Source organism: Leucopleurus acutus, assembly GCF_964270905.1.
Source record: "Leucopleurus acutus genome assembly, chromosome: 8".
In the NCBI taxonomy this organism is placed as follows: Eukaryota; Metazoa; Chordata; class Mammalia; order Artiodactyla; family Delphinidae; genus Leucopleurus; species Leucopleurus acutus.
Genome location: NC_139151.1, coordinates 56,137,589 through 56,158,760, shown reverse-complemented (window position 1 = coordinate 56,158,760; position 21,172 = coordinate 56,137,589). Strand labels below are relative to the sequence as shown.

The following is a 21,172-nucleotide window of genomic DNA, read 5'->3' as shown; positions in this document are numbered from 1 at the left end:
CCACTGAAGGGGGACACGTGTGCTTCACCCCCTCACCCCAACACACAGGCGGCTCCTGGGGGTCCAGGCACCCAGCTGACGGTGAGCTCCTCAGCCGGGGAGGACAGGGCAGGATCTATGGCCTGATGGCCATGGGGATGAGGCACCTGACATCTGTGCCTGGACCACAGTCTCCAGTCCCTTCGACAGATGTCAAGAACCGCTCAGTCTTGCCTTGTTCTCTTTCCCTCTGTGTGATGCCCTGTCCTGCCACTCCAATGGCTCAGAATCAACTATTCACTCAGCCGGAGGCCGCCTGCATCCCTGGGATGCCCATCACGGACTTGGAGCCGCGCAGCCTAGGGCTTGAATCATTGCTCTGCCCCTTATGGCTCTGTGACCTTGGGCCATCGCTTCTCTCTCTGCACCTCAGTTTCCTCATCAATAAAACACAGATGCTGGACACTACCCCTCAGAATCGTTTGAGAATTAAACGAGACCACCACTGCAGAGGCCCAGAGAGGGCCAGTGGCTGCCTTGAGTCACACAGCAAGAGAGCAGAAAAGATGCTGGACTTCCTGTTTCCCAGCCCCAAACTCCCCCTTGCCCCAGCCAGCCCCTCTTGGGTCTGGGGTCCCATGCTGGGGCCTGCATCCTGCTGGAGGTCTGGTCTGTGTAACCTGGCAGCTGGTCTCCATGAGCTCAGGAAAAATAGACCGTCAGGCCGCTCAGGCTGGGCCCAGTCCCTGCTTCGCTGGCCTGACCTGGCCTCCCCGGGGGGCCTTATCTGCCCATTCTCTCCTTTCCCACCAGGCTAATCTCTCCCTCTTTTCAAGAGTTCCTGTTTCCTTTCTGCCGCCTTCTTGTCTCTCTCCCCGGGCCCTGTCTCTCCCGTGTCTCCAGCTGGCCTCCCACACTTGGTCCAGGAGCCTCCTCAAAGCGGCTGGTACTATCATCCCTGGGGAGTTTCCATCTCTAGGGCTTTCCCAGTCTGGGACTGCCGCCCCCGTAGGAGGGAGGGAGAAGGAGTGTGGCTCAGGTCAGGAATCCTGCGGGTGACAAGCGTTTTGACACCCACAGATCAATACCTGGGCTTTTTAAATTCTTTGGGTTTGCTACTGGCTCAGGGGGCCTCTACAGGGCTTCCAGTGCAATGGTTTGAGGATATTGACTCCAAAAGTCCAAGGTACCAAGGTTTTATGGCTCTGAATCTCTGAACACAGTGAGATCCTAGGACACTAAGAGCTCCGAGTTTCTGGGATTCACACCGGTGAGGGTCCCCCCCACCACACCTGAGTAAGGGCCTGGCTTAGCTGAAGGCTTAGAGCCCCAACCTTGCCAGGGAGGAACAGCCCAGGGAGCAGCTCTCCATGGCCCCTGGTGCCCACCCCCTGACCAGCCGGAAAGGTACAGAGCTTCCCTGCAGGCCTGGCACTGGCCAGCGGCAGGCCCACTGAGTCAGGGGCCCAGTTGGGTCTCCTGTCCTGAGCCAGAAACAGCCTTCAGTCTTCCACATGCTCTCCCCGTGCTTAGCCAGAGTGAGGACGTGTGAGAAGGGGTTTGGTGTCAGACACACCTGGGCTCCCAGCCCTGCACTGCTATGAACTCACTGTGAGATCTGGCCCAAGTGGCCTCCCTTCTCAGAGCCTCACTTTTCTGACCTGTTGGATGGAGATAACAACACCCACCTGCACCTGCTGTGAAGCTGACTCTGGACAATGTGTTTGGAATAGCACATAGTAGGGGCACAATAACAGGTAGCAGTTACATTATTATGACCACCCTTTCTGAGAGGCATTCTGGGGCCTTGGTCTGGTTTCCCCATTTGCTTGTCCTGGTTAAGGTCCGAATGACACCCCAAAATCCAACATTTCCAAGACATGTACTCAGCCCCTAGGGTGACTCTGCTGGACCCTGGAGCCCCATGGGTGAATTGGGCTGGTCCCAGCCCATGAGGAGGCCCCGGACTGGGCAGTGGTCGGGGGGAGGGTGAGGCAGACACAGACACAACACAAACCTCTACAGCACCTTGGCTCAGTGCAAAGTGGGAGAGGAACACAGAGGCCGTGGGAACCCAGAAGAGGCCACTGGCCCAGGCTGGGGGTGGTCAGGGAAGACTTCCTGGAGGAGGGGACCATTTACTTGAGCCTTGGAGGAAGAGTGGGCCACTGTGAGCATGAGTGTGACGGCTGCTTTAAAGGTTCAAAGGGTTGTATAGAGCTTGAGGGCATCGGGAAAGGCTTTGTAGAGATGGCTCTGAAGGCTGAGTGGGATTCCAACACGGAAAATGACATTCCAGGCCTGCTGTGAAAGAACAACAGATGCCCAAAGGGAGGCTGAACAGAGAGGGTGCCTGGGAAGTTGCAGGAAATGTGGCTGGAAGAGTCACCTGGGGCCTGGGGGAGGGGACTTGTATGCTAGGCCAGGGAACTGGGGATTGGTTTTATGGGCCATGGGAGCCAATGTGGAGCAGGGGCGGCCCTGAACCTGGGAGAGCACACACTCCAGGCACTTGTTCAACAGAGGCTGAGCTTTCTGCAGAGATGCTGGTGGGAGGCCCGCCCTGCAATGCCCCACCACCGGCCCTCCGCCTCTTATCAGTTCTGTGACGACAGGAAAGGCCCTTCCCATCTTGGAATTTCCTCATCTGCAAAACAGATTGAGAGACCAGAAGACTAACCTCCAGCGAGGTTCCTTCCAGCCTCTGATTCTGTGACTCTGGCCACACAGCCCTTCCTCTTCCCACCCTGTGATTGGTCCAGGCTCTGTGGGCGTGTCCACACCATCCCACCCTGGATCTGCCCCCACCATCCCAGGTTGTGTCTCAGTTGGCTCTGCGGAGTGGAGAGCTCTCCTCTCAGCGTTTGTGTCTCCTCCCTGTGCACCGAAGTCCAGTTTATAATGTTCTTTCACATCCTTTGTCTGGTGTGGTCACCCCACAGCCAGAGCAGATACAGATGATTAATAATTACTTCCATTTGGGGGACCTACTGTAGCCCAGGACACTCTTTACTTGCTCATCAGTGCTGCTCATGTCCCAGGAAGACAGGCTGAAGCTCAGAGAGCAACTGGGACCCACACCCCTCCAAGACCCTCCATTCACTTGGCAACAGCTAAGACCCCCAGGATTCTCCATCTTCCTGGCTGTTACCTCTTGGTCTCTTCGCCTCTTTTCCTCTTCATCTCCCCGACCTCCAAAGCGCAAATGCTCCAGGCCCAAGCCTTGGCCCTCTTTGCTTTTCTATCCCGCCTTTTAGTGACAATGTCCAAATGTACATCTCAGCCCCAGGCTCTCCTCAGAGCCCGGCTTATCTGCCCGTCTACTCAGGATTTCCACTTGGGACCCAACCGACATCACAATCTCCACCGAGTCTGAACCCTATAGTTCTCTCTCCACCCCCGTCCCAGCATGCGTGCGTCCAAGCACTCGGCCAAAACCCTTGTAGTCCTTCTCGGTCTTCCTCGCCTTCAAGTCCCACAGCCATGAAAAGCACAAATCTAATGGCTCCACCTTCAAAACAGAACAGGAATCCAGCCACGCCCACTGCAGCCAGCCTGGTCCAGACACGAAGCTGGGGGCCTTTTCCAACCACCCCTCAATTTCCACCACCAGCTTTACAAACGGAGAAACTGAGGCTAGGGAGGGAAAAGCCCTCCCTACAGGTTTCACACAGAAACCCTGCTAGGGCTAGCTGGGGCGTGGTTCTGCCACCACCTCCCTGAGGTCTGCATTCCCAGCTCCCGGGTAGGTTTTCTCTTGAAGCCACTTAGCAGGTCTGATGACACAGCCAGGCTATGTGCGCCTGCATGTGTGTCCCTGGGGAACAAAGAGTCTGCCAGCTGGGTTTGGGTTTCAAGACGTCTGTCCTCGCCCTTGACTGGGAGATCTTACAAGGAGGCTGGGGCCTGAGCTGGGTGGTGGAGCGTGTGGGGAACATCAATCGGACGCCGCCTCGCCTGGGAACCGGAGACTTCACCCAACCAGCCCCAGGATCCTCTGAGCTCACTTGAGGAGGCCAGAAACTGCAGGGGCGGCCTGGGGTTCTCAGCATTTATTTCATACAGCTGTTTAAAGAGCTTGTTTAAAATACAGATCATATATATATATATATATTTATATATATAAAATATATAAAGAGGAATTGAGGCCAGCCACCCCAAAGAAAAAGCTATGTTTTATAAATATTTCTGTAGCTCCCACATCCCAGAGGAAGAAAAACAAAACAAAACAAGGAAACATTTACAACCCAAGCTAGTGGTTCCATGTGGTGGGCCCAGTAGGCTCAGACCCTGGGGTGGGCCGGGGGTCTCGAGGGCTAGGCCTGCAGAACATTCTGGTGAGGAGAGGCTGACCTCCCACTTCCCAGGAAGCTGGAGTCTCTGGCTAGGAGAGGTCGAGTCTGTACCAGTCTTGCCAAACCCATGCCCCTGGCTTCTTAGACCCGCCTGGAAGGCAGCAGGTGGGCACTCCAGGGCCTCGGGCTGCCAGGTTATTTTTAACCTTGTCGGTTTCCTTTGATGTCCTGGCCCTCTTTCCCGGGTGGCCCGGCCTTCTGTTCCTGGTGGTTTCCAAGTGGAGGCAGAGGACAAGCCTCCTTCCACGTCTAGCATCTGGAATTCACAAGCAAAAATCCATGGGGCGTCTCCAGGCCCTTTGGCCAGCCTCTGAGGGTCCCCGAGGAGCGGAGCAGCCTCACTTGCAGACGTAGCGCTCCACCGTGCGCTCACACCTGCGGCAGGTGACATAGCAGCACCAGTGGTACTTGCAGTGGCACCGCTCGACCACACGGTCTGTGTAGGGGTTGTAGCCGCGTCCACAGCACATGAGGTCACAGCTGTCACTGCCATGTGACGTCTTGTTGCACTGCCTGGAGGGGGAGGGGAGGTCAGTGAGCATCCTGTCACCCACCAGTCCCTCCACTCCCAGCCAGGCAGCCCCAGCCTCCTCTGACCACGGCTGCAGCCTCAGTCCCCCTTGGACGGTGTTTTGGTCTTTGGGGAATTTAAAATAACCCTCTTTCCCAGGGGTACTTCTCACTTTTCCCTATATTTCCAATAGGCATTCGTCAAAATGAGGGGGTGTTTTGTTTCCTTTGTCTCTTTTCCTATATCTTCTACTTCTAAATACTTGAAAGTGTCTCAAGCCACTGTCTAATAATCCTATCTTCGTATTTAATCCTTAATTATATTGTAACAAGCGTAAAGATCGTTTTTACTTTTAGAATCCCAGGATAAATTCTGAAACAAACAAATGGCATCGGATGTGAGGCGAACTGAGCGTTTGGCACTCTCTTGGTGGAGACAGAGGGTCCGTCAATAATTTGCCCCCTTTGAACCAGGCGCTTCCCTCCAGTATTTTATCTTATCCGAGGCAGGCAAGGTCTTTGGGTCAGTGGAATTACTATGCCCATTTTACAGATGGAAACAGGCTTGGCAAAGGGCAGAGGCCTGCTCAAGGTCTCACAGGAGTTTGTGGATAAGCAGGGCTCAAGCTCAGGGGTCCTGAAACCAAATCCAGTGCATATTCTCCCCACCCTAAAGGGCAGAGAACCCATGGGCTGCCAGGGGCTGCATTTCTTCCTGAATCAGTCCTGTGGGCAAAGAAGACACTGAAGGTCGCTATAAAACCCAAATATCCTTGCCATCAGTTCTTCTGTCTAGCGAAGAAACATCTGTGCAGGTTGGCATTTCATCTAGCTGGGCTTAGGCTCGACAGGGATGCTGTCATGGGATGCAGCTGGATCCCCACAGCCATGTGGACCAAGGAATCCCAGAATGTCTGAGGTGGGCAAGCCCTAGACATGACCAAATCCAACCCTCATATTTCCTGATGGGGAAACTGAGGCACAGAATGGGGAAGGGACTTGCCCAGCATCACACAGGGTGAGCACGGGGTCTGTGAGAGCTCAGGAAGGCTTCCTGGAGGGGGAGGGATCATCCAGACCATTGCATGAAAGATGAACAGGAATCTAAGATGAAGGGGAGGAGAAAGGGTGTTGGGGGCAAGGAGGACAAACACCCTGACCTGACCTAATCTAAGGGGACTGAGAGATGGATGGAGGAGCAGGGCTGGAGGCAGGGAGGCCAGGAAGGCTGCTGCCAGCAGCAGCTGAGTAAGAGAAGCTGAAGCCTGAGCTGGGAAGGAGCCATGGGGAGGGAAGCAGGGGAGCACTTTGGAGGGGGAGTCAGGAGGAGACGGCAACCTGCGTGTGGGGACTGGAAGCAGTTCCGGGCAGGAGGGAAGAGCAGAAAGAACACAGGCCCCAGAGCCAGACAGACCTGGGTTCAAACCCCAGCTCTGCTTCTTACTGGCTGTGTGACTTAAGGCAAGTCACTTAACATTTCTGGGCTTTGTTTAGTCACTCGACACCATTAGTCTCCCTAGCCTGAACCTGAAGGTCTCTGGATGACTCCTCTGGGGAAGGGCAGTGGAAGGGGGCAGAGTTTCATTTTTATTTCTGGGTCCCTGACATGCAATGTTTGAAACATGGCCTCCAACCTCAGAGCCAGACAAGACCCGCGATGGTGCCTGTGAGGGGGAGCTGGGGAGGCTGGGGCCTGGAGAAAGGGCAGGTTTCAGAGTTTGGAATAGGAACTGCTGAGGAGGCTTCAGTTCACCAGGCTGGATTTGAGGAGGGCCTTGCCCAGCTAGGGGCCCAGCCACGTGTACCACCTGTGTACCTGCCTTTTACAGTTAAGAAAGCTCATTTGCATCCAACCCCCTGTACCCCCCAAATCCCTAATCTAGTAAAGCTCACGTTTCCCCTCCTCCAGGCAGCCTTCCTTGATGTCTAGGCTGAGTCAGGGCCCCTCTGGGCTCCCCGTTTTCCCTGTCACAGTCTGAGCACTTGATGTCCCTCCCCATCCCTGGTGCCTGCCAGAGCCTCATGTAATGCTGTAAGAAGTGTCTGTGGTTGTGAACCACTGAGATGTAAGGGCTGTTTGTTACTGCAGGAAGAGCTGACCCATACAGCTGTCTGCAGAGGCCCAGAGCTGAGCATGGCAGGAAGCCTGGGGGCGGTGGGGGATAGCATTCTGAGAAAGCAAGGGTGGTAGCTGGTGCTGTGGAATGGGGCCTCCTCGTCAATAGTTTGGGGGCAAGTCCTAGGTGCAGAGTCGGGACAGCTGGGAAGGAAGAGGCCTGGCAGCCTTGGGGAGGGGAGACTGTCATTCACAAACCCTTCCTACAGCACTGACACCACCCAGCAAGGAGGGGCTGCTCCGTAAATGTGATTAGAATCACTTGCCAACCTTCCCAGGTGAGTGGTATCATCCCGTTGGCACAGAAGACAAGACTTGAGCCTCAGGTAGGTGAAGGGATTTGCTCAAGGTCCCACAGCTAGGAAACTGCAGCGTCAGGGTGGGAACTGTCCTTCCCTGATGTGCGCGCGTGCCTGCGTGCACGCGCGCACACACACACACACACACAGCGCCCCGTGGATCCAGGGAGACCCTCTCTTTGCTCTGGGGTCCTCAGTGTGCTTCCCCCAGGTCCTCTGGGTTCTAGAATCTTCCCCCCAACCCCATCCTCATCACACCCACCCTGGCTGCCTCAGCCCAGACTCGCGCTCCTTCCTGTCTCCCTGGCCTGACCTGGTTCCATCTTCATTCTGCCTGAGTCTCTCAATCTGGCCTCCAGATGGGAGCGTGGGCCTCCTTGCAGAGCCTGCTGCCCTGGCCTGTGAGGATGGAGCCCCCCAAAGCAGTCCCCCTCTCCTGGAGACAGGAACGTGGGCTGAGGAGGAAGCAAAGGCTGGCCAGGAACCAACTATGTGCCAGACACGTTCTCAGACACCCTCACTCTGGTTCAATATTCTTTTAACCTGGAAGAACACTAGTTTTGTGGAATGCTATTAGGGGCTCCTTAATAAAAGAGTTCCACAGCCAAACACCTCTGGGAAACACTGGCTTAGACAGATCCTTTACTGCGGGATTCCTCAGAGCCTTTAATATGTTCTCGTGCCTTGCAAATCGCCAAAGAGAATTTCCAAACGTATTTGATCGCAGAACTATTTCTTTATAGCATTTCAGGACTGGATTCCTCCTGAACCATCTCTGGGAAGAGCTGCTCCCCTGAATCCTCACCAGCCCTTCCTGGCACATAGTAGGTCTGTAGTCACCACTGGCTCCCTCCTTCTCTCCTGTCCTGAATCGGCTTCAGCAGCTGTGATGGGACCTGCTGTAGGGACGCCAGCTCTAGCTCTGAAATGGGGGACCGGGGGGAGAAAGCTGGGATCTGGGAGGTGGGTAAGCGCAGGCGGGGGCATGGGAGCGCCGTCTCTCCACAGAATGCAGGCCGACCTCGCTCTCCTGCTGCCCCACTGAAAAGCGCTTGTCCTGGTTCCAGCTCCACACCGTGCAGACTTCCTGTGCGGCCACGGGCTGGCCACTGCTCCCACCTCCCCTTGTGCCTCAGTTCATTGGTCCAGCTCACAGGTTGTAAGACATTTATCCTTCACTTATTCATTTGATGGACATTTACTGAGGATCTATTTTATGTCAGGCAGCCTCTTTCCCAGCCCCTGTCCCCCAACACAGTCACTGTCTCTTCCCCTCTGTCTCCCACACTAGGGGGCAGGTGGGATGGGGGCCTCCCATGAGCCTCCATTCCCCAGGAGCCCCTGCCTGGGCAAGGTACATAACAGCCACGCCCAGGAGCTCTGCCAGGGGCCCCTGGGACCCCACACCTCCACCTGGCATTCAACTGGGCGGGGACTCCATTCCCCGAATGCTGACTGTGTGCCTGGCCCCGAGCTGGGACGGGGCATGTGCCACATGGCTGACGCTTCCTGCCAAGCTGGCGGCGGGCCCTTACCTGTCCTGCGTCCCATGGGAGCCCACCTTCTCGTTCTTCATGCAGAAGTCAGGGGAGCTCTGCAGATAGACGAGCTCCGAGTCCTTCACAGGCCGGATGTCCAGGTCCTTGGGCACAAGGTGCTTGCGGGTGCCCATGGGTCGGTGCACCACCTTGGTGGCCGACAGGTAGCGGGTCTTGAGGTCGGCGGCCACATCCCGAAGCTCCTGCAGCCCCTTCCAGCAGGTGCGGATGGAGCAGGAGCCAGACACCCCGTGGCACTTACACTTCATCTCCAGAGAGGCACGCAGAGCCTGCGGACAGCGGAGGGCGTCGGGCTGGGCAGCCAGAGCCCCCTCCCTGGCCTGCCCCGGGGCCCTGCCCCACCCTTCTGCCTGCCAGTGCTCTCAGGGAGTCACCACCTGCTCCGGGCCTCAAGTGACAGGGCTTTTTGCTCTAAAGGATCCTTAGCTCCTCCTCCAACCTGGGGGGCAGCTGGGAGGGGCAGGAGGAGAGTGGCTTTTGCAGGGCTAACAGACGCCATCTATACACCTAGTGTACCAAGTGCTCTCACACTCAAAATGGTTTCATCATCACAGAAGCCCTTCATGGGGGATATCATTCATTTCTCCGTTTAAAAAAGAGGAAATGAAGGCTCAGCGAGGCTGAGTCTCTTGCCCAAGGCTACACAGCTAGAAGATCTTGGGCTGGGATTTGAACGCAGGTCTGAGGGCAATTCCAAAAGCCATGGCTTTTCATTATTCTATGCTTTTTCTCTCTCACAAAATGCTTGCTGAAAAGAAGGTGGCGGGGAGAAGAAAAGGAAGGGAAGAAGGGAAGAAGAGGCAAGAGGTGGGTGCTTGGGGGGGGCGGCCCTGGCCTGGCTGGCCGTCCCCTCTGCTGCCTGTCTTCACGTGTGCTGAGCGGGTGCGTAACTGCTACCTTGCAGAGTCGTTGAAAGGATTCAACGAGATGACATATATGAAAGAGTTTTGTGAACTACAAAAGTTAAATCAATATTTGGTTTTGAAAAATCAGTCTAAGTAAGAATTATGGTGGAGAGGGGAGGCCTGGGCTTGGGGCCTGGGGAGACACTAGCCCTGGCTTTGGAAGTGACTCTGTGCCACCATCTTCCACGGGCCTCAGTTTCTCCCTGTGTACCTGAGGGGCATGAGTTGGGATGCCTTCTGCAGGCCTTTCAGTTCTGCAGTCTAAGCGCCAACTCCTTGCACACAGGACTCAGATCCCTCTGCCCACCCCCCCGCCTGCCCTGTGTACTCCACTGCAAGGGTTATGGGTCCCCTGGGCCTACCCCTGCATCAAAAAGATGGGGAAACTGAGGCACACGGAGGGCAAGGACTTGCCCAAAATCACACAGGGAGTTAGTGAGGAAGCTGGTCAAGGTCCCAGGGCTCCCTACCCCTCACAGTGCCAGGAAGTGGGGAATGAGGGAGTCCACTTGGGTCTAGAGTCTGGAACTGTCTCAGCAAAGCCTGTGGAGAGCACATAATGAAGTGAACCCGACTGCAGGGCACATTCAGCCTCCCAAGGGCACGAGGTACTTCTGAGTCATCCAGGAGAGGTAAACCACATTCAGCTCCTCAGCTCAGATGGCGGGAAGGGGCCCAGGCTTCCTGAGGCCATGGTGCCGGTGCTGACCGCGCTGTCATCTACCCTCCCGGGCCCTTGCAGACGGCCCCAGGGAGGCCAGCTCCTTGGCATCAGGGCCCCTGGGAAAGGGCTGATGTGCCTCTGAGGCTGAGGACCCTGTTTGGACTGCACTGTGGGATGGGACGGCTGTACCCCTGGCAGCATGAGGCTCAGGCCTGGCCATGGGCAGGAGTGGGGCTGGGTTCTTGGGCAGGAGGCTGGGTGAAGGGCTCCCAATGGGTTTCCAAGGGTGTGGGGGGGGGTGGGCCAGCAGGGTTGGGAGGCAGGAGTTCTGGGTCCCTAGCCAGGTTCTGCTACAGATCCACAGGGTGACTTGGCCTCAGTTTCCCCAACTGCCCAAAAATGGCCTGGACGTCCTAGAATCCTTACAAGAGGGAGACCAGAGAGAGAGGAAGGTGAGGACAAGGAAACCTCTAGACCTGGAGTCCCATAGACCTGGGCTCCATTGCACTGTGTGTCCTTGGCCAAGCCAGCTAAGTTCCTTCTGCCCGACGTGGTGCTTCTGCATAATGGGCCTAACGGGGCTGCAGGGAAGAGGTCATGAGATGCCATCCACACCGGACACTCTGCCCCTCCAGGACCAGTTCCCCATCTGTAAGGAGGGGTAACAGTACCTCTTCACAGTGTGGTTTTGTGGACTACGGGAGAGAAAACTAATCAAGGACCCACCACAGTGTCTGGCACACCGATTGGTACAAAGTTGTTTTTTTTTTAATTTTCAAAAAATAAAAAGGTCCATTCATTCACTTATGCATTCACCCCAACCTCCTGTGGAATGAGGTGAGGAATTAATGCAACACTGATAATAACAGACATGGAGGGGAAACCGTGTTTAGGAGGTTGGGGTGGGTTTTGGAGCTGGGAGAGAGTCCCCATTAGATCCAAGGAGACGACCCTTTAGCAAGGGTCTGCTGCTCCGCAGCCCTCTCCATGCTTCCTTCCACAGCGGCCTTGGCCCAGAGCCCCAGAGGAAGAGCCTGAGGAACGTGACCAATGGGGACCAGAGAGCACCAACCCACCCCATTTTATAGATGGGAACGACTGAGGCCAGGGAGGAAGTGACTCGCCCAATGTCACACAGTGAGTTTAGAGCTCCTGACTCCCAGCTCAGTGCTCCTTCTGCTCCACCGACGTTCTCCAGCCCAAATCCTGGTGGACCCCCTGGAGGAGGAGGAGCCAGGCAAGCCCCAAGCAGCTGGAGAGGGAAGAGCCAGGGGAGGCCAGGAGCACATCAGTGTGGGTGGATCAGGGCCCGTCCCCCCGCCACCCCTCCACCGGGGCACACTGGGCGGCCCTTTTCCGGCCAATTGGCACAAGCACAACCATCTGGGGGGTGGGGGTGGTTACCTGTCTCCCCACTTCACTGTTGTGTAGACGCATCAGTTTATTGGCTTGGGATCCTGTTTTTTTCACCTTCATAGGAGCATCGGAAAACTTGGCCCCCATGAGGAGCCCGTAGCTGAGGTTGTCCGCACATCCTCCCCAGCGGTTCCCGGGCCCGGGTGGCTCACCTGGGACGGGGCCGCAGGAGCAGCCGGGCAGGTCGCCGGAGGTGCAGGCCCGGGCGATGGCGTGGCTGATGGCGGCCGCCGACAGCGCATACACGAAGGCTGACTCCCGGGTCCCTGTGGGGAGGTGTGGGGTCAGCCGGGGCGGGCGACCCGGGGATAGGACCCTGCCCAGACCTGAGGGCCCCCGCCTGCCTCTGCGGGGTCGGGTGGGGACAGGGGCAGCAAGCAGGTGGAGGATGGCACGACGACCATTCATCTGTCACGCCCCCATCCTCCCCCAAACGCACTAGCTGACCCGCACACTCTCTCACAAAGCACGCAAAGCCAGCCCCCCAGGGCACACCCTCACTCACACACTCACCATGCTGCACTTTCCTCCCCGCTTGCCCTGCACCCAGCGTTAGGGGCTGCTGCTTTCGGGAACAGAAGGCCCAGTCCCTGAGCTCCTCAAAGACCAGTGAGCAAAGAGCCTGCTGTGGGGTGAAATGTGACCCCTGGTCCCTGTGAATGTGACCTTATTTAGGAATAGGCTCTCTGCAGGTGTAACTGACCTCAGATGAGGTCATTAGATGGAGCAGGGTGCGCCCTAATGCAGTGACTGGTGTCCTTATAGGAAGACGGAATTTGGGATACAGAGACAAAAAGGGCGGAGGCCACGTGACAGCGGCAGAGACTGAAGTGATGCAGGAGCACCGAGGAGCACCGAAACCTGCGGCAGCCCCAGAAGCTAAGAAGAGGCGGGGATGGATCCTCCCCCAGGGTCTTCAGAGGGACCCCTGCTGACACCTTGACTCTGACCTCAGACTTCCAGCCTCCAGCACCGTGAGTCAATTCTTCTGTTGTCAGAAGCCCCCCAGTGCGTGGGCCTTTGTTACAGCAGCCCCAGCAAACTAAGATGGAGCCCAACGTGCCTTGGCAGGGGGGTGTCCTGGCCTTGCGTCCAAGCAAGTTACCCCCCTTCTCAAGCCTCAGTATCCTTAACTGTAGAGTGGGAATGAAAATACCTACCTCACAGGCTTGCTCTGGAGCTCAGATAATTCAGGAAGGAAGGAGGCTTTGTAAAGTGCTGCACAAACGTTAGCTGTCACCGTGTGGGGGAAAGATGAGATCCACTGGGGCATTCCTACCCTTCAAAAGCCTCTCTGTGATACACAGGACCCCCAAATCCACCCCCAGAAGTCACCTCCTCCGGGAAGTCTTCTCCACAGATGTTCTTCAGTCCCTACATCACTTTGTGCCTTTCCCAGCACCTTCAGTCAGGATGGTCTAGAATTAACTGCTCCACACCTGTCTGCCCCGAGGGCAGGCTCAGTCGCATTCTCATTACAGACCCCCCACCCCCAGAGCCTTCCTGCATCATTCATTCCTTTGTTCAGGCGTGAGGGGTACATGTGCATTTGTACTGTCTTTCAGGCTCCCCGCACTGGTATATTCACTCACTATATGTTCATTCATTCAACAATTCACGCCCCAATACCCATGTCCACCACCCATCCGTGTAGCCATCCATCATCCAGCTATTCACTCATCCCCCCATCACACTTCCAGCCATCCATCCATGAATTCACCCACCTATCTAAACACACATAGACTTATGCCTGAATTCATCCACCCCACCCCACCCGCATGCATTCCACAGGCCCTAGCAGCCTCCGCTGGCCCCCTACCTCTCTCCAGGTCAAGCAGGTAGTTGGGGGCGAGCTCGATGGAGGAGCAGTTCCAGCGCATGTCCGCGAAGGCCCGGCGGCAGGCCTTCATGACCTCGCGGGCGGCGTGCACGATGGTGTGCATGAGCTCCAGGTTGCTGCGGCACAGCTGCACCTGCGCGGACACCAGGCCCTCCAGCTGCTTGCAGTGCTGCGTCTGGTTCAGTGCCAGGGCCGCCGGGGTCTTGGAGAGTGCCCTGCACACAGGCCAAAAGGCAGCAACCAATGGAAGGGAAGTCAGGGCCGTGAGGGGCCGTGCTGCTTCCACCCGCTGTACCGGCCCCAGTCTCTCCTCCACAGTCTTGGAGCCTTTGCTGGAAGGAGCTGGGAAACCAGGAGGCAAGCACTGTCCCCAGCAGAGTAGCGGCTCCCCCTCCCGCCCCCGTATGACTTTGGGCACATCACTGTCCTTTTTTGGGCCTTATGCCCTCATTCATAACATAGGATCATGGCCCCCATCCCACCTAAGCTTTATTATAATTATACTAACAATAAACACTTTTATAGCTCACAAAGCACTCATATCCACTGCCTTATTTAGTCCCACACAGCTGTGAATGATTACTCTTCATTCAACATTCATTCAGTACTGAACATGCTAGACGCTGTGCTAAGTGCTGGATTATTATATCATCATCGTCATGGTAATACATACTATTAACTGACCATTTACTAGATGCACAGTGTGAGCTAGGAGCTTCCCACTATGGCTTCGTTTAATTATTAAACCCATTTATTAGGCTGTAAGATCCCACATACATGCAAGAGATTCATTTAAAGATTAAAGAGCCACTCAATTTGCTGATAAATTGGACTTAGCCATTAACTTGCTATGTGACTTTAGGTAAATCACTGTCCCTCTCTGGGTCTCAGTGTCTATACCTCTAAACTGTATTTCCCAGAATGGGTTCCAGGGAGACACTCTGAAAAAAGGGATCCAGGGTCAATCAAGCACAGTTGGGGAACGTGATATACTACAACCCCCCTTGAAGAGTTAGTAATGCACATTTACATTTTAAAGGCCCTGAGAAGTCCTGCAGCAAAGCAACAGGCTTGGTTTTGTTTAACTTCCAAGTCTGCTGAGCACAAAACCCTATATTTGAGGAGTGCTGACCTCCTCCATGCTTTGGGAAATGCTGGCCTAGGGGGTCCCTGTGACCTCTAGTGATGTTATAGGACCTAAGAGCTTCCAGATCCTGGTTCTGGGCACTGGGATTCCAAGACTCTAGGACCAGGGGTCGTTCCTGCATTCAGCTTCCTCCCAGGCCTTCTCTGAGGAGCAGACTGCATCAGGCAGCCCCTTCTCTTAAGTGGAGGCTAGAGGGACCCCACAGCCTTAAAGGGTTCCACATAGACCCACACCCTACCGTAGGGCCAGCTGGTCCTCGGAAACCCAGCAGAGACCCTGGAGGGACAGGCAGCAAGAAGGGGCCAATCTTCAGGCCCAAGTGCCAGGTGCCCCACTTGCTGGGACCACAGCAGACCTCACCCAGCGTCAGGACCGAGACCTGGTAAGGCCCAGCTCCTCGAGGCCCTGGCCTGAGATCCCAAGAGAGGCAGCCTGGTGCCAAAGAACGGCACGGGCCTGGGCAGACTCCTGGCTCTGTCACCCCCACTCCCCTTGTGACCTTGAGCAAGTCAGGTAGCCTCTTCTCTCCATCAATCTCCCAGCATTGTCTGAGGGATTAACTCAATGTGGGTCACATGCTCTGCCCAGGGCTGACACATCATGGTCAGGGCTCTGTGACGGAAGCTACTAGATTACTGCGTCGGTGGCCTTTTCCTACCTTAGCTTCCTGCACCCACTCAGTCAAGGCCAAGGGTTTCCATCTGACCTCAAGACCCCTCAAAACCTGGCCCTAAAGCCCTCTCTGGCCTCCCGTCCTTGTCCCCCGTGTGTCCTAATACCTGCCACACCAGACTCTTGGCTTCTCTGACAGGGACTGCCCTACTACCACGCGTATGCCCAGGCTTTTCCTGATGCCAGGAATGCCTTTCCCCTTGCACCTGTACCTAAATGAGTAAATGAACTTGATCTACTTGTGGAAGAAATATTTACTAAGCACCAACTCTTCCCAGACATAGATCCTTTCCTCAAGGAGCTCCTCGTCTAACGGCTGCACAGACCTATCACCAGTTATAAGGCAATGACCCGGATGTACCAGTTCATGGGCTGGCCCAGGGAAGAGCTCAGGCTTTGGGCGCCAGCTGTGTCAGCTGGGTAAGTTACCCAACCTCTCTGGGCCTCATCTGTTATAAGAAAATGATAAATTCTACTTCAAAAGGTGATGGCAAGACTCAAATATGATAATGGATGGAAAGCACTCGGGGCATTCATAAATGGGAGGGAGTCAGAAGACCTGGGTTGTGGCTCAAGCTCTGGCCTCTATGTGCTGGGCAATCCTGGGTAAACTGCTGCCCCTCTCTGAGCATCAACTAAAAACTGGGGATTCCTGGAGGTCTTGTAGGGGCTGAATGAGTTCATATGTGCTACACTGAGTACTAATAGGTTAGTTTGCTTCCTGCTGCCTCTCTCTGCCCTGCCCCACTCATCCTACACCTCCAAAATACAGAAATCATCCCCGAGGCCTGGGAAGCAGACCCAGGGCAAGTGGGCATGGCCTGGTGTCTGTGGTTGGAGTGGCACAACCCAGCCTGTCTGAGATTGACTGTGGGTATCTTGGGCCATCTTCCCTCACTGCGACCCCTGGCCCATCCCTACCCCACCAAGGCATGAGGCAAGAAACCTTTGGTGTATCTGGATGTGGACCTCAGGCATGGTTGCCTGGCCCTGCCTATTACTGGGGAACCTGCTGCCTGAATTTCGGCAACACATACTGGATGAGGGGTGAGCACACAGGGACAGATATCATCCCCTCAGCCTGTTTCTTGGTTGTTACAGCCCCTCTGCCACCACCTAGCAAACACTGTTCACGCGCATGGACCCACTGTCCCAGGTGGGCACAGCACTCCCCAGTTTACAGAGCCTCTCATTTCATCCCATTCCTACAATGCCCGAGGGGCCTGGGAGATTATCACCCACTTTGTACAGAGGAGGACGCTGAGGCGCTCCAGTGCCCAGGCGCTCGGCCTCCTCTGGACACCATCCTCCCTCAAACCTGGCCTCACCTTCCCAGGTCCCCTCTCTACTGGGCTTGGGGCCGTCCACGCTCAGCCTATCCTGAGCCTGCTCTGCCCATCACCCTTGCCCAGCTTCCATCCTTCCCCTCTGAGCCACTTTTCTGTTTCACAACAGGAAGGATTACAGGAGATACACGAGAAAACACCCAGCACGGTACCCGGCACACAGCAGGCACTCATGCAGGGTGGCTGCCTCCCAGGTCCTTCCCCTGGGCTCCTGCTCAGAAAGTGGATAACGTAAGCTGAGACTTTCCCTGGGGAGCTCAGGTTGCGGCTCCCAAGCAGGGGTCCTCTGGGGTCCTGGGGTCTGGGGACCCTGGGCCACTCTGGGCCAGTCTGTCCCTCTCTTAAGTCATCAGGCATCCACCTCCCCAGCTGGTGGTGAGAGAGGTTAGATGAGGGAAACCCGGTGAGGATGTTCCCAGATGAGGCACAGACTGCCCAGGTGGGCAGAGGACAAACGGGAAGCATTCTGGAGGTCCTGGGTGGGCGCGGGGCTGCGGAGAGAGCAGCTGGGACAGAGCGGCCAGCTGCGGCGTGCTGGGGGAGGCCCGCTCGTGGGAGCGTGCAGACTGGGAGATCAGGAGGTGGGAGGCAGCGGATTCCACTCCCGAGGAGGGCGATGCGGTCATCTGGTAATTAGTGGTAATGACCGTTTCTAACTAAGGCCCCCTTGGGGAGGTAATCAAGGATAGGGTGGGAGGCGGGGGAGTTACCCGTCTGGACATCTCCTCCAGCTTGCCTCACTGCAGCACACCCCTAATTGAAAACATTTTGGTTTATCTGGGGGTGGGTGCATGGGGGAGAGGGTGGAAGAGAGGACAGGAGGAAACAGAGAGTTCACAGGCGAGGCCTATGCCCAGGGTGCCGCTGGGGTGGCTGAGGTCTCTCTCATTCAGGTGTTGGGGTTCTCCTGGGAATGGTGGGGGTGGGGGAGGCGCAGAGACCTGGGTTTCAGCTCCAGCTCAGCACATCTAACGTTCCACCTTGGGCAAGTCACTGCCCCTCGCTGGGCCTCAGCGTCCCCACCCCATTGTGGAAGTGGGGACACTGAGGCCCAGAGAAGGGCAGGGCTTGCCCTGACCTGTACACAGCCAGCCAATCAGAGGCAGAGCCAAGCTAGAACCCAGGACTCCTTATCACAGGCTAAGGCTCTTTCACTCCCATTGTAGAGATGAGGAAACTGAGGCTAACATGATTGATTTGCCTGAAGCCGGGCTCATGGCTAGTGAACTGGCAGAGCTCAGGCTGGGACCCAGGCCTCCCAACTCAGGTCTGGTGCTCCTCCTGGCCTCTCTGCGGCAGCTGTGTCCCTTCTGAGTCTCTTAGGACTCTTCCACAAGAGGCCCAGCCCCGGAGTAAGCAGCAGGCTTGGGGCTGACTGGGGTGGGTGGAGTGGCCTTTATGGGTCCTCCCAGCCACCCTAGGCCTTCCCCTCACTGGGCAACCCCAGTGGTTCACAGAAGGCTGGAACCATCCTCCCTGCCCACACTTCTGGTCTGAGTCTCCCAGCACCTGGCTTGGGTGGGAGGTGAGGTAGGGAGGGGTCCCCCAGGTTATTTCTGATCAGGTGCTTCCACCCCTTCTCCCTTACCCCCTACCCCACAGACAGCCCAAGCTGAGTCCCAGGTCCCCAGTGAGTGGGCAATCTGGGTCACTCAGCCACGTTTACTTTCATTTCCCATGTCAAATGCCCCTTTCCTCTTCAGCTCGCTTTCCAAAGCCCAGGGCAGCAGGGTCCTCTGGGACATCCCCAGGACAGCTGAGTCTCCTGGATGAGTCCCCAGCTTCCCATCCCCACCGTACCCTTCCCTGTGCCCAACTGTCCTATGGCTCCCTGTGACCAAAAGGCCCCAGAGCCACCAACTTAACTCCAAGTCCTGCCTCTGCTGCCTGTTAGGTGTGACACCCAGTTCGTTAAAGACCCACTGAGCCTCCACTTCCTCTTCTGATTAATGAGGGTGATGGCAGAACCCACCTCACATGGTGGTTGGGAGATTTAAATGAAACAACATGCATCAAGCGCTTAGAACAGTGCCTGACATGTACCAAGGCCACATATATATACAGACACACAGAGTTGTTATTCTAAAACTCCACTCCTTCTCCTGCTTCCCCCTCTATCTTCAGCTCCAGCAAGAGTTTAACCACTATCAAAGAGGTTTGGCTTCATGGAGCCTGTCTCCCTGGCTTCTCATCCCACATCCACCATTAATTAACTAGCTGTGTGACCCTGGGCCAGTTACTTAACCTCTCTGTACCTTAGTTTCCTCATTGGTAAAATGGTAGCGATAAGAATGTCACCTACTTCATAGGAGTGTCATCAAAGTTAAATGTCTAAAGCTCTGGGGATTTACTAGTAAGCTCCTGTAATTCCTGGCTTCTCTGTTTCCCCACACGCATCGTCCTACCCCTGCTGTTCCTTCTGCCTAGGATGCCTGCTTTGCATTCCATCCACGGCCATCGAAATCCTATCTATCCTTTGAAGCCAGACTCAGAGTCACCTCCCTTATGTGGGGCTAACCACACCTCCTCTGGGCTCCCATGCTCCCTCTCCTAGGACACAGCCCAAAGTCCACTTGGTACGTTTTATATGTCTGTCTCCCCCAACAGGCTGGGAGCTCTTTTAAGGCAGACACTGAGTTGTACTCATTTTTTGTGGCAGCCTGGGCTATGCAGTGGGGACAGCATGGATGTTGGGCTGAACTAGCCATCTATTTTAGACCCTACCCAGCCACGTGCCAGCTTGGGGGCCTGTAAATTTCTCAGAGCCTGTGCGTTCCCACCGTGGTGTGGGAATTATAGCAGTGTCCCCCAGAACACTCTAGGGGTGAGGCCAGTTCTCGGCCTCTGATCCTCCTTGGGCCGGCCCTTTAACAAAGCCCTTCCCTCTCTGGACCTCAGTTTCCTTATCTGTAAAAAGGTTGGTGGTGAGTGAGGAGGGCTTGGGCTCCCTGATCAGAGGTTCTCACCAGCTGCGACAGTGCCAGGTACCAGCAGTAGAAGGAGAGCGGCTGATTGCTCATAAAATTAGTCAGGACTGACTGAGAAGAGCTGGTGCCCCCAGGCTGGGAAGCTGCTGAGCTCAGGCTTCTCCTTACAAACAAGAAATGCAAGAAGATGGGGTTTTCCTCTCAAGAGAATTAATGGATAACTAAGCCCCAGAAGGGGTAGGGCTGGTGACCTCGAGACTGTTTGCCGGTGGCCCAGCCACTATTGCCCCGTCTTCCAGCTAATCCATGAACCGTCCTCGAAGCCCTTCCCCAGCCCATAGTCTGTCCCACGCCTGTCTTATCTGCATGGCTCCCCGCCCCGACCTGGAACTCTAGGCTGTGTCTTGTCCTGGACTTTTCCACAGCTCAGGGAGTTCCTCCACCCAAAGTGCCCTTCTCTCACTGCCCCCACTCACCAAACTCCCAGAGACTCCTCAGGCCCATCCTAGGAGCACCACCCACGAGAAATCTACCTAGGGTCCCAAGGATGTGCCCCCCACCAGGTGATCTCCTCTCCTCTGGGCTCCCACAACACCGCCCTGGGCTCTCCCGGGGCACTTGGAGTTATTTACAGCCTGGGCTTATCTCTTCCAGACCAGAGGGCAGCTCCTCCAGGAAGGGGCTGGCTTTTCCTCCTTTCTCCCTGCCCTCCCTGCCCACAGCCCAGCACAGAGCAGGCACTCCCTTCTGCTGGATGGAAAGGAGTCTCTCTCCCACTTACCCCTCCATTAATAATTTCTACCTAAAGGACTACCCTTCAGCATTCGACAGTTTATGGGGTTCTTTCATGAGCCGCTTCTCATCTTACCCTCCTTTGACAGAGGAGGACGCTGAGGCTCCCAAGAGGCTGAGTGACACTTCCCCAAGGTCACCCAGGTGGAGGGGTCTGGACTGTTTGAGAACCTCCAGCTAGGGTCAGGAGACTGTCAAGGAACATAATATTGAGCAGGCCTTGTGTGCAGGGCGCAGACCCTCGAGATTGGGTTCCTTGACCACGGTCTTTTTCCATCTGTCCCTGTGGAGGTCTTGTGCAACCTCCGGCCGCACGGAACAGGGCAATTCCGTAGTCCTCCACGCCCTGTCTTGCTCCTCCCGCAGGTAAGGACAATATTTAACAGAGGAGGAAAAGGAGGCTTAAAAAGGGTGACTTGCCCACGACCGCCAGGCAACTTCTGCTCCCGGGTCTTGGGCACGCTGGCCCGATCCAGGGGGCCCCTTAAGGCTCTCCGCCTCCCCCAGCCACGGGTCCCGGGGCCCATGTGCGTGGACGCAGGTCCCTACTTACAGCCACTTGATGCCATAGCACACATTGGTCTGGAGCGCCAGGGCGAAGAGCAGCGCCTGGCAGACCTGCGGCCGCGCCCTCATCCTCGCGCG

At 56.0% G+C, this 21,172-nt stretch overlaps 1 protein-coding gene across 2 annotated transcripts; it reads right to left on the bottom strand.

Annotated features, from left to right (window-relative positions):
- Positions 1 to 4,672: 4,672 nt before the first annotated feature.
- On the bottom strand, positions 4,673 to 21,163 carry WNT11 (Wnt family member 11; the record flags this gene model as incomplete). Of its 2 annotated transcripts, XM_082843813.1 has the most annotated exons (5): positions 4,673 to 4,847; positions 8,795 to 9,087; positions 11,792 to 12,069; positions 13,623 to 13,858; positions 21,081 to 21,163. In XM_082843813.1, 5 exons carry the CDS (start codon positions 21,161 to 21,163, stop codon positions 4,673 to 4,675), a joined length of 1,065 nt encoding a protein of 354 aa, XP_082699939.1. The 2 variants fall into 2 exon arrangements, with proteins under 2 accessions (XP_082699939.1, XP_082699940.1); XM_082843814.1 differs by lacking the exons at positions 13,623 to 13,858; positions 21,081 to 21,163 and having other exon boundaries at positions 11,956 to 12,045.
- Between the last annotated feature and the right edge of the window lie 9 nt (positions 21,164 to 21,172).